Source organism: Magnolia sinica, chromosome 8 (assembly GCF_029962835.1).
Source record: "Magnolia sinica isolate HGM2019 chromosome 8, MsV1, whole genome shotgun sequence".
Lineage (NCBI taxonomy): Eukaryota > Viridiplantae > Streptophyta > Magnoliopsida > Magnoliales > Magnoliaceae > Magnolia > Magnolia sinica.
In genome coordinates, this window is record NC_080580.1 from 89,204,909 (window position 1) to 89,218,157 (window position 13,249).

The window sequence follows — 13,249 nt, forward strand, 5'->3', positions numbered from 1 at the left end:
TGGGGCCAATGTAATGTTTAATTGCCACCCAATCTGTTTATAAGGTCACAAAGATCGGATGGAAGGATCACGCAGATATTAGCTTGATCCAAAAGAAATCATTGTGTGCCCGAGGAAGTGTCCATGATGTATATATGTTTCAGGCCCCACTGTTTTGTGTGGTGTGGTAACTGAGAGTTTTAGATTTTACCTTACTTTTCAGCTCTTGAGCTGGCCAGACTGAGGGTCCAGGGCTGTGAGTTCCAAATGGCGTGAGCCACTTGAGTGGATCAACCCCATTTTGCGGCTCCTCATGAGTTGATTAGGTGCAATTGATGCAGGGTTTGGATGGATGAGGTGTTGGTGGATTTTGGGCTGTTAACACCCATGATAGCATTGTCCCACCAGAGGTGGCTCAACATTTTTAGGGGCCTTATGCAATTTTTTGAGAACTTAATTAGCAATAAAGTAGGTAGTTGTGGTCTTAGGTTTTAGGAGAAGAATTTATTCGGAATAATGCTATTATTTTGAAAAGAGACGATAGAGTTAAACTGTTATTATTGATAGTGCTAGTTTCTAGGATTTATTTTTTATTTTCAATTTCAAATTTGTAAACTAATTTTTAAATGTTCTTATTTTGTAGGCCTTCCAATAAGTTTTATTTTAAAAATTTTAGACTTTTTTTCTTCTTCTTAATTTTAGTTTTACTATAATATTGGACCTTTATAATTGAAAAAATTTAATTTTGCTATAGTATAAGGCCTTCATATTTAGGGAGCCTTATGCAATTGCCTCACCTACCTACCTCTTAGAGCCACCCCTGGGGAAGAATTTCATGCATCCAGACCGTTAATCTGATGGGCCCATTTTGTTAGCTCATTTTAGGTCATGAGCTCAAAAAAATTAGGTTGATCCAAACTCGAATTAGACCACATGACAGGAAACAGTAGGGATTGAAAGCATATGCTGAAAACTTATTAGCAGTTATTGGATCCGCTTATTTTTTAGTTCATGCCCTAAAATAAGCAGGCAAACTAGATGGTCAGCAGGGATAAAACACACCCATCATGGTAGGGTCCACAGAACTTTGACACCAGCTAGCTGGCTGGTGTTGGGTAATGAGGCAAACTGGTCCACTTGTACACAATGTGGGGCCATTTCTGTAACACTTTCTGTGTGTAGAAGTTATTCACGTGCGCAGAAACTTTTTTATATCATTGCTTGGTCACCAGACAGATTCCATCCCTGTGATACAATAGTATGTCAGAACAGCTGGAATCGCCCCTAACATGAGAACAATCCGCCAGACGAAATCACCTTCCAGCTGTGTCAACAGTACGTGGTTGGTAACAAAGCCTAGTGGTGGGTAGTACACACAAAATGCCATGGAGACGCACATCGCGACAGACCCCGTCACCATAATCCCAGTTCCTTGCATCGCGAATACGGCAGCAATCAACCCACCCTGCATCTTTTGGTTGGTGTACTCCGACACGATGACAGCCGATAGGAGGTAGTCACCACCAATGCCGAATCCAAGCCAGAAGCGGAAGAAGCATAGACAGCTCATTGCGGTCTTGGCGGTGGACCCCATTGTGAAGGCGGATGCGATCGCAGATCCAACCATCGTAACGAGCTTGATACCGTACACCTTCTTCCTCCCAAGCTTGTCTCCAAGCCACCAGAAAAACAGCTGGCCGGCGAGTGTCCCACACAGCGCTACGCCGGAGATTGCATTGTTGACATTGTCTGGCAGGGTCCCTGGATTTTGGATCGTTGGATTGTAGTAGTAGAGGCGGCCTATCTTCTTAATGACGGCTGTGATGCTGAAGAGGTAGTAGGCGTTGGTGAAGAACCCCATTAGCTGGGCCTTTTCATTGTCGAGCGCCGAGAAGACGGCGATCATACCTTGTGGTAGTAACATTGCTAACCAATCTCAACCGTCCGATCGTCCGACTGAGCGTCGCCAAATGGGTGTTGAGGATTGTGTGTTAGAGATGGAATGGTGGTGTTGCATAGGGCGGGTTTCTGTTTTATCTGGATTGCGTATGGGAGAGGTGGTTAATTCCAAACACGTGTTGGAGCCGTACACATCCACACACGAGCGCATCTGCCTCTCTTTTAAAAATTTGTGAGATCTTAGCTCTTAATCAGGTGATCTACAATGTTTAGATCTTCTGTAATAAAATTCAGGTCATTTTATAACTCAGGTGGATCACTTCATGTTGAAAAAAAATGAAAGGGTACAAAGAAGGAAATTTTAACCGTCAAATTACTTTGCAATTTGTGGCGCACTTGAAGAAATGAATAGTTTTGAGTTTCCAGAAAGAAGAACTAAGGATTATTTTCAACCTTATGAAAAAATCAGATCCCATACACGTGTCTCATATTTGCACGCGTGACCACATATGGATGATACGGCATATACCGTCGCGTGTGGAATTAGCGAACTTGGTGTTTGGAAGTTCTGGCTGCGATTTAAACAAGAAATTCACTTCGGAAGTAACGGCTTTTTTGAAAAGTCGTTACCAACAAGAAAATGGTCTTTAGGACGCGGATTTCCTGCTATGTGGGGCCCACCGTGATGTTTATGGGAAATCCACCCCGTCCATTGGTTTTTTTTTTCCCAGATCATGTAAGGACATAGACCCAAAATGACCCAAATCCAAATATCAAGTGGCTCGTACGGCAGAGGATTGAACGTCTACAGTTGAAACATGCGTGGGCCACATAAGTTTTAAAATCAGGCTATTTTTTGTTTTTCCAGTTCATACTAATAGTAATGACCATATGAACGGTATGGATGGTATATAAACATCATAGAGGACCCAGGGAGGTTTCAACGGTAGGAATTTACCTACACAGGGTTTTCAAGACGTGCGGCCTAGATGAGTTGGTAGGGATAGTATGGTGTATGCGAGTGATCCAGGTCCAAGCCTTAGAATAGTGCTGCCTTTCAAAGAAACGGGACAATGTAACAGCAAGAAATTCCCAGCCGTTTGATGCACTACTGGCCCAGTGACAGGACACTGTGGAGCCCACCGTAATTTTTGTTTTTTTAATCACACCGTTCATCAACGGTGTGGATAAAACACATACATCACAGTGGGCCCTACAGAGTCTGATCATCAGGGATATCAGTGGTGTTGGGGTTACCACGCAATCCGCTTGGATGGGGGACCATGGATCAGTGATCGAGACCGTTGATCTGACTAGGCAAATAGCATCATAAGTTCCTGCCCTTCAGACAATTTCCCATACATTTGGGAACATGGATCAGCGATCCAGACCGTTGATCTAACTAGGCAAACAGCATCATAAATTCCTGCTCATCAGCCAATTCCCATGTACATGTGGGATTATGGATCAGTGATCCAGATCGTTGATCTGACTAGGCAAACAGCTGATGGTAACTGCCTCAGAAAACTTCAACACCGGAAGTTCTTATCATTCTACGTGTAATTTGAATTACGTATATTCCACATATGCAATTTTTAAGTAATTTCTAAGTGCATGTGTATCCATCTAACTCTGCCAGTATCAAAGTTTCTCTCCTTTAAAAAAGATTACAAGCGATCTGAGTATGGTACATTCATGATAGGGGACCATCAGATCAATGGCTTTGATGAACCAACCATGGGCCACACACCAGGGAAATTACCACATTATTATTATTATTATTATTTTCTTGTTAGGAGCATTTGGTTGTACCAAATATCATGAAATTTTGTGAAGTCGTGTTTGCAAACACGACTTCCACAGTAGATAATTCAAAATCAAACAACATGCGGAAAAACAAAGATGCATCGATGCAAACCATACTCCAAACTGCAGTATTGTTGGGGTGGTTTTTCTATTATATATGTACATCGCATTTACTTCAAATCTGAACCGTCCAATAGTGGGACCGACTGTAGATTGGTCATAAACAGAAAATCAGATTGATCAGATAATCCCACTTACGTTTAATAGATGTTGATTTGTTGAATTTGGGAACCCATTAGATGCCTCATCATCAGGCAAGCTAGAATCATACTTTTTTTTTTGTAATTTTTGGGTCCGGCCCACTGTCTTAGCACCCCCTTTTTTTTTTTTTTTTTTTACCCACTCACACACCCCACACACTCACGCTAGTGGAATTTCACCACCTATGGATACTTGAACCCTTGACCGGGTGTTGAAACTCCTGAGAGTCTACCACCCGAGCAAGCCACTCCTGTCTTAGCACCCTTAAATCAGTGCCATTAACTTAAACCATTTCCACTATAGGGTAAATCTCAGCTGTTGAATTCCTCCCATTCTCCTCCCTCCCACCGCCGAGATCCTTGTCCTCGCCCGAGATCTCCTCGAGCGATCAGCCGTTGGTCTCCGGCAACATGAAAGTGAACAGACATCCGATGAAATTCATCACCCGGTTGATCTTATCATCATTCTTGTCCACATGGAGTACTGTGCATCTCTAGACGACGAAGGCACTGATAATGGCCCTCGCCTTCCCAGCAGTTGCCGATATCCCATGACAGGTGGACCAGAGCCTCGCCAGGAACAGCTCAGCCAGCAGGATGAATGTTGTGCCGTGAGGCCCAAAATTCGCAAAGAAGAAGGTAAGCCCATAGAACACCATGAACTGGAATACATTTTCTTCGCAAAATCCCGACGGGGATTGTCCGTCGCAAGAATTGCCCCTTACCTCACTGTACCGCCATGAAAATGGACATCATGAGAAACCCGCCAATCTGGATCGCAAACCGTCCAATCTGATCAATAAGGAAGACAGTAAACCAGTCGCCCGGGACAGTGGCGAAGAGCGCCACCAAGAACATGGCCCTAGAGATCTTATACACCTCAATTGCATTCATTTTCTGAGCTTCTGGCAGTAGCCCCATAATTGGGTATTTCATGTGGTATGGTCCATTTGAGGTTTGGATCTGCCTATTTTTGGGCTCATGCAAAATGGATGGATTGCATGGATAAAACACCATACATCATGGTAGGGCTCACAGCTTTGACACCGGCTAGCTAGTTGGTGTCCAGGTCACCATCCAAACCACGTCCCCGTGATACACGCTATGTGAGGCCCATTTCTGCAACACTTATTCAACTGCACGGAAAAGTTATTCACGTGCCTGGAAACTTGGTTCACATCATGCATGGAAGTTATTCATCTTACTATGGGGCCGATTGTGTTGTTTGTATGCCTTCTGACAAGCGTATCTGGTGAGCCCTGCCATGATGATCAGCTTGACCCGAAAGTCAAGTCAGTTCCAATCATCACATGGGCTACAGGTTTGGAGGTTTTTTTTTTTTTTTTTTGGTGTATTGTAGTTTTCTAAGGTGGCCCACCTGATGGATAGACTAGCTAGACTTTTGGGTCATCTGGTAGATATGGTTGTCACTACACCAAAAGGGCCATTCAGGAATGAGTACTTTTTTGGTATTGAAACGGTTTAAAACTGTATCAAATGTGGAACTATTTTATACCTTTCTAGAACCAACACGTGCCTAATTCCAACCCCAATCCTAACCCTCCCAGCCCTCTTGCCAGATCTCTCCCTTTCTCCCACTCCCTATTCCTGACCCTCCCTCTCGATCTCTCTCCCTCTTGATGTAGGGCTTTCGAGGATCGATTCGAAGGGAAAATCCTTGGTGGAGAAGGATCTATGGTTCTTTGAGAGGATCAAGTCTCGATTTTTTATCGGAAAATCTCCAGATTTAGGGTCTCCGGAGTGAAAGGGATATTCTTCCCTACCGCTGAGGATTGTTAGTGGAGATAATGCAGCAGATGTTGTCAATGATCCTCCGGGTGTTGTCGGAGTAGTTTGTCAAAGGGATGGTGCGAATCTAGGGTTTGTAGAGAGGAGCGCGAAGAGATCCCATGCCTCAGAAGCAAAATCTCCTGCTGCTGAGAAGGATCTAAGGTTTTCAAAATCGAAGGTGAATTCTTCTGAAAAATCCATGGATGCAGAGCTGCTGCAGGGAATTGACAATATCGGTGATGCTGATGCCACTGTTTCGAAGGGAAAATCTCCTGTGAAGGAGGATCTAGGGTTTTCAACGTCAAAGGCAGATTCTTTCGGACAATCTACTGCTTCAGAGTTGCTGGAGAGAATAAACAATGTTGGGGATGCAGATGCCGCCATTTCAAAGGGAAAATCTCTGGCAAAGAGTAATCTAGTATTGTCAAAATTGATGGGAGATTCCTCCATTGAAGTTGCAGCAAAAGATTCGGAAAATTTTCAAAAATCCACAGCTGCAGCAAAAGATTTGGAAAATTTTCAAAAATCCACAGCTGCAGCGTCACTGGAAGTTTCAAAGGGAAAATCTCTGGCAGAAAGGAATCCAGAGTTCTCAAAACCGTCAGGAGATTCTTTATTGGATCACAACAGTGGAGGTCTTCCCTTTAACTATGGGTTTCTGTTTAGGATTATTGCGAACACCTTCAATCACACTCCACTCTAATAGAAAAGCAATCTTTTTTTGCTTAAGCATATAAGTTATGTTAAGGTATCCAACATGACATGGGGAAGGATGTGATAAGGTCAATCACCATCTTCCTCAATTGATAAATACCTTAAATCCACAAGGCACTCTTGAATCCACAAGAGGTTTCTCGAATCCATGAGAGAAAATAAGAAATTTCTTAAGAAGTTTGTTGATTGAATGAATGATATAAAAAAAGAGTTTAACATCCTCTAAATAATCCTAAACAAATCTTAGAAATGTAATCAAAGAATTCCAATCAAATAAGGAAATAAACTTTGAAAAATATGTAAATTTCCACTGTCGATCGACCTGTCATCAAGTTGTCTAGTCTATAAGTTGAGACAACTAAAAACTATCCAGAGATTTAAATAGAAAATTCTGTAATTTTTGACTTGTCAATCTCATCTGTTTACCTGTCAAACAATATTTTGACATATTTAAACTAATAGAAATCAACCAACAAGCAATCTGGAATAGTATCGGAGGACTTCCAAACAAGGAGAAAGAAGATGGTTGCAAGTTGCAACAAGGCCAACTGAAGTTCTTTTTTCTTCTTCTCTCTTCTGTTTAAAGAAGCCACTGTCTATGCCTACTTTCACAGATAAATGAATCCATTCTTCTACTTTTGATGATACATTAGTGCACAACTGGTATCACAGAAAAGGATTACAATCCCTATAAGGTAAATTCTTGGGCGTAAAAACTTCAGTTAGAAGATAACCACCAAACAAGAAAACATCTTTATTCTTTCAACCTACTTTTATTGCATTTGTATTTTTATCACTAATCCTAGAAATATATATTCATACAATAGACACACAACAATAATGTTCTTGCCACTACACGCCATCAACCTCACTAATTTTCATACACCCAATTATACGAGATCCATCAGTTGACGAAATGTAAGTGCATGGAATGGCTTTAGAGAGAAGGAAGGCCCACCAACAGATAGCTCCTGAGCCACGTGGTGCATGGTTGGCCGAAAGTTTGGATCCGGCCGAATGCATGCAAGGGCCATGGACACTGCAAATATGACTTCCTGTGCAACCTCTGCCATCGGATCGGAGAGACGTTGGTCCAACATATCCTTTAGCAGTGTATCTTCTCTATTTGGTGATGACAAAGTGGAGATGAGTTCCCCAGGATGCCTTCCCATCATCACTTCCAGTGCCACAACACCAAAGCTATAGACGTCACATTTCTCAGTCACCCTCATTGTATATGCAAGCTCTGCATGATAGAAGATTGTTCAATCAGATTCTTTAGTCTTTGCTAATCATTAATAGATAAACTCTTATCCATATATCAAACTAACCTGGTTTCTTAATCTAGGTTTCATATCTTCTAGGCTTTTGTGCTTGCTAATACCAAGGCATCTCTACAAACTGAGCATGTGCCAAGTAATGTGTTTGGTACATCTGGGAGGAACATAAGATGGGCCAAACTCTCTGATGATTGGACTAGGAAGTCAGGATCGTCCACTCATTAGGCATGCCGCATACATACATTGAATGCATATTGTTGGCCTTTTATTAATTATTATTTTTTTTTCTCAAAATTGTCCATTGTTTTGATGTGGTGGTGGCCTTCCCGATAACAGGACAAGCTTAATCATTGTCGGGTCATCTGGATGGTTGGGCCTATTTTAATGTATGCCTCAGATTTCCTAGACGCGTGAGAAGTTGGCATGTGTGAACTAGAGATTTTAATGGCGTGTATAGGTAATGTTGTCTTTAACATAATTACTTGTATCAATATTGTGGACCAACAAACTAGTATCAATATTCTAGACCTATAAGCCGAATCTCTCTCTCTCTCTCTCTCTCTCTCTCTCTCTCTCTCTCTCTCTCTCTCTCTCTCTCTCTCTCTCTCTAGGAAGTAAAGGAAACAACCCAAAAACATGCTTAAGAATATCTAAGGTTTTAAGACTGTACTAGTGAGGTCCATAGTTCTAAGATCCAAACCATTGACATGGTGGGTCCCAATTTGGATGGCTCATGCATCGGCAATTCTCTAATTGGAAATCCTAACCATTTTAGTGGCCAACAGATAAATGATCAAGAAAGAAATAAAGGTAATTGTGCACATTCAACAAAGAAAGACCATAGATTCAATGGCTAGGATTTTTCAATCAACTTCTTTTGTTGTGTGGGGCATTCATTGTGTGAGACATCACATGGACAATCTGGATCTTAGAGCTGTGGAACCCTAATACAGTAAGGAAAGCCCAAGCTCATGCTCTGGGATCTCTTGGTAGAGTATTTCACGATCCCACATTCCCTGATGCATCATTTTCAGATTTACTAGCATGGGCTAGAAGACATGAGCTTTTTCAATCATTTATTAACTACCTGTAACTCATCTATCTAAACTTGGTATGCATGTAAATCAATCCATACCATCTGCAAACATGATCACCCATGTTGTAGATAGAGAAGATCCCAGAAATGACACTTATGGAAGGATTCTATCCAACCAATTGGTGGCCAACAAATGTACAGTTAAAAATGGTCAATGCCATAAATTTAATAGCTACTAAAATGTGGTGAAAGTTTCTTAAGATTTTCAAATATGAATTTTCTCATAATCCAGTTGCCTTAGATTGCCCCATTTGACAATAGTGTGTGTGGTAACTAATGCACAAATTTTATAGTAAATAATTTCAACAAAAAATAGAAAATATTAAGAAAAATAAAGACTAATTTATGATAAAACTATTCAATGTTGAGAATATATTAGTGACTAACCTGGAGCGATGTATCCATAAGTGCCTGCAAGCGTAGTCCAATTGGACGAATCAGGTATCAGCAATCGTGCAATGCCAAAATCAGAAACACTAGCCTCAAGTTTTGAATTTAGCAGAACGTTGTTGCTTGATAGGTCTCGATGGACAATTGGTAGGGTGCAATCATGGTGCATGTAAGATAAAGCATGGGCCACACCTTTAACAATCTTCACCCTTAGAGTCCAGTTCAATTGTGCAGCTCCTTCATCATTTCTTAGGATACTTGCCAAGCTTCCCCTTTCCATGTACTCATAGACAAGAAATGAGCATCGAGCATGGCAGCAAAAGCCATAAAGCTTCACTATGTTGCGATGTCGGATTTCGGTTAATGCTTGTATCTCATTTCTAAAACTTCATTGATCAGATTGATCCCCTCTTTCGAGTGAGTGAAGTTTCTTCACAGCTACTACCTGACCCAGCGGTAGATTTACTTTGTAAACTTTTCCATACCCTCCAATTCCAATGCAGTATTTGTCATCAAAACCCTCTGTCGCCTCCACAATGTCTTCGAACACAGCAATCCCATCAAAATTCCATATTGAAAATGGATTTCCGTTGCTCCTCTCAAGAACCCCTTTCTTTATATTCCTTCTTCTTTGGTAATAAATGGAAGAAATGCCAATGATTACAGATAAAAGAAACAAGGTAACTGAGACAGGAAGAATAATGAGGATCACAACTCTGTGACCTTTCATCACATCACCATGATTGATTGAAGAGGCATTGCAAGGTCTCAAACCTTGCACTTCACCACATAAGCCCTTACTATATATGAATGCCTCTGCAGGAGCCTTCTGAAAGCTTTTGCTGTTGGGAAGAGGACCTTCCAAAGCATTGTATGAAAAATCAATGGATTGCAAGCTGAACATCCCTTCAAAAGAAGGTGGAATGGAGCCTGACAGCATGTTGTGGGAGAGGTTTAACTTTTCCAACCGAATCAATTTCGTGAGCTGTGGTGATATTTGTCCATTGAGGGAGTTATGACTTAGATCTAGTAAGCCCTGTAGGTATACTAGGTTACCGATTTGAAAAGGAATGCTTCCATTTAAAACATTTTCGCTCAATTTCAGATATTGGAGTTTGAAGCAATCACCTAATTGAGGTGGTATTGGACCACTTAGGTGATTCATTGACAAGTCGAGAACCTCCAAATTGGATAGTTTCCCAATCTCTTGGGGTATCTGACCAGAAAGCTGGTTTTCATTTAAAGTTAAGTTGAACAAAGAAGTCAGCCTCCCAAATTCCTTTGGAATCTTGCCTACGAGCTGGTTTGAAGAAAGACCAAGCACACGTAGCTGCATCAACTGCCCTATCTCAGGAGGAATTCTACCGGTGATCATGTTCCCGGATAATTGTAGCTTTGTCAAATTTCGGCATTCTCCCCAATTTGGTGAGAGTTCACCGAACAACATGTTGTTGCTGACATCCATGAATGAGAGATGCGGGTATACACCAAAGGCTTCCGATACATTTGCAGCAAGTCGGTTTCCATTAAGTCGCACTCTTATTAAGCTAGTGCAATTTCTGATGCTTTTTGGGATCTCACCAGTGAAATGGTTGCCAACAGCAGTGAAGAATTGAAGAGATCCGCCCTGGCATAACTGAGGTAAATAGCCAGAGAAGCTGTTGCCATCCAAGTAGAGTTTAAAAAGATTTGTCATGTTTGTCATTTCTTGAGGCAAGGAACCAGATAATTGACAGTCAATGCAGGAGAACCAAGTAAGCTTGGTCAAGTTTCCTAAAGTAGAAGGGATATAACCTGTTAGAATGTTATTGGACAGATCAAGTTCGTTGAGATTCATTAAATTCCCAAGTTCTGGAGGAATAGAACCAGAAATTTGATTTCGAAAGAGGAAGAGGACTGTCAGCTTTGTTAAGTTCCCTAAAGTGGAAGGGATAGAACCTGTTAGAGTGTTATTGGACAGATCAAGATTTTCAAGATTCATTAAATTCCCAAATTGTGGAGGAATTGAACCAGAAATTTGATTGCTGTAGAGGAACAACAGTGTAAGGTTTCTCAAATTACCCAAAGCAGGAGGGATCAGACCAGTCAGATTGTTTTGCCTCAATGTTAGCTTATTGAGACTCATTAAATTCCCAAGTTCTGGAGGAATAGAACCAGAAATTTGATTTTGAAAGAGGGAGAGGACTGTCAGCTTTGTCAACTTCCCTAAAGTGGAAGGGATAGAACCTGTTAGAATGTTCATGGACAGATCAAGATCGTTGAGATTCATTAAATTCCCAAGTTTTGGAGGAATAGAACCAGAAATTTGATTTTGAAAGAGGGAGAGGGCTGTCAGCTTTGTTAAGTTCCCTAAAGTGGAAGGGATAGAACCTGTTAGAGTGTTACTGGACAGATCAAGAATTTCGAGATTCATTAAATTCCCAAATTGTGGAGGAATTGAACCAGAAATTTGATTGCTGTAGAGGGACAATAGTGTAAGGTTTCTCAAATTACCTAAAGCTGGAGGGATCGGACCAGTCAGATTGTTTTGGTACAATATTAGCTTATTGAGACTCATTAAATTCCCAAGTTCTGGAGGAATAGAACCAGAAATTTGATTTTGAAATAGGTAGAGTTCTGTCAGCTTTGTCAACTTCACTAAAGTGGAAGGGATAGAACCTGTTAGACTGTTACTGGATAGATCAAGAATTTCGAGATTCATTAAATTCCCAAATTGTGGAGGAATTGAACCAGAAATTTGATTTTGATATAGGTAGAGTTCTGTCAGATTTGTCAACTTCCCTAAAGTGGAAGGGATGGAACCTGCTAGACTGTTATTGGACAGATCAAGCTTTTTGAGATTCATTAAATTCCCAAATTGTGGAGGAATTGAACCAGAAATCTGATTGTTGTAGAGGGACAATAGTGTAAGGTTCCTCAAATTACCCAAAGCAGGAGGGATCAGACCAGTCAGATTATTTTGATACACAGCCAACAGAACCAGATCTTGCAGATTCCCCATCCGTGGTGGAATGGAGCCAGAGATTCGATTTTGGTCCAGGTACAAGATGGACAGCTTTGACAAGTTCCCTAAAGTGGAAGGGATGGAACCATCTAGATGGTTAATGGACAAGTCTAGTTCATTCAAATTCACAAGATTCCCTATATCAAGGGGTATTGATCCACTTATACTATTTGCAGACAGATCGAGGGATGTGAGTTTATAAAGAGCGCCAATATGAGCTGGGATGGTACCAGTGAGAGTGTTGCTACTGAGATTGAGATGAACGAGGTTTGGAAATGAGGGGAAGCTCAAGTTGTCGAGCTTACCTTGCAAGCCTGCACTCGGTAGGCTTATCTCTGTTACACTTCCAAGGCTGTTACATGAGATCCCAGTCCATTTGCATGGAGATAGGGTGTTGGTGCTGGCATTAGTAGCAGGAAGTGACCATGAGTGGAGAGCTTGTGCTGGTGAGAGGCTGGCTTTCCATTTCAGGAGAGCCTCTGCTTCTGGCAGTGCTGCTGTTGCAGATGATATTGTTGCATGAGAAGAAGAATGAAAGGGTAGGAAAAAGAGGAGAAAAGCGAGGGAGAGAGATTTATGTATGGCCATGGCTGTTGTTGGTTATGGTCTGTTACAAACTTATGATGGATATGGGTATTTATAGGAAAAGAAAGAATTATTCTGGTTTCTGATTTTCCATTTTCACATCAGTGCTGATGTCACAATCTTCCTAACGCTGATATATGGTTTCTATCAGTAAAACAGAGTGGGGAATGCCAGCGCTACACTGGGGAAGCGACCTACCTTAACTGAATGGGTGAACCTGTGATGTTTTTCTTATATTCACTCTGTCCATCCTTTTTTAAGATCCAAAATGCAAGTGGGCCACATCACAAGAAATGGGCCACACCACAAGAAGCAGTGGTGATTGAACAACCACCATCGAAAACTTCTTGTGGGCCACAGAAGTTTCGGATCCGTCTGATATTAGTGTTTCCCTTCATCTGCATGGGAATCAACTTATTAACGGTTTTAGATGGCATATAAGTCT

General features: G+C 41.4%; 1 protein-coding gene and 2 pseudogenes across 1 annotated transcript; all 3 read right to left on the reverse strand.

Moving 5' to 3' along the window:
* Positions 1-4,209: 4,209 nt before the first annotated feature.
* LOC131253639 (low affinity inorganic phosphate transporter 8-like) lies at positions 4,210-5,096 on the reverse strand (annotated as a pseudogene).
* A 2,243-nt stretch (positions 5,097-7,339) lies between these two features.
* Positions 7,340-11,814, reverse strand: LOC131254371 (MDIS1-interacting receptor like kinase 2-like; annotated as a pseudogene).
* Positions 11,815-11,876: 62 nt separating this feature from the next.
* LOC131254372 (probable leucine-rich repeat receptor-like protein kinase At1g35710) lies at positions 11,877-12,807 on the reverse strand. Its single transcript, XM_058255361.1, has 2 exons — positions 12,018-12,807; positions 11,877-11,887 (listed from the first exon to the last, which is right to left on the reverse strand). The coding sequence occupies exons 1-2, from the start codon at positions 12,805-12,807 to the stop codon at positions 11,877-11,879; spliced, it is 801 nt and encodes a 266-aa protein (XP_058111344.1).
* Between the last annotated feature and the right edge of the window lie 442 nt (positions 12,808-13,249).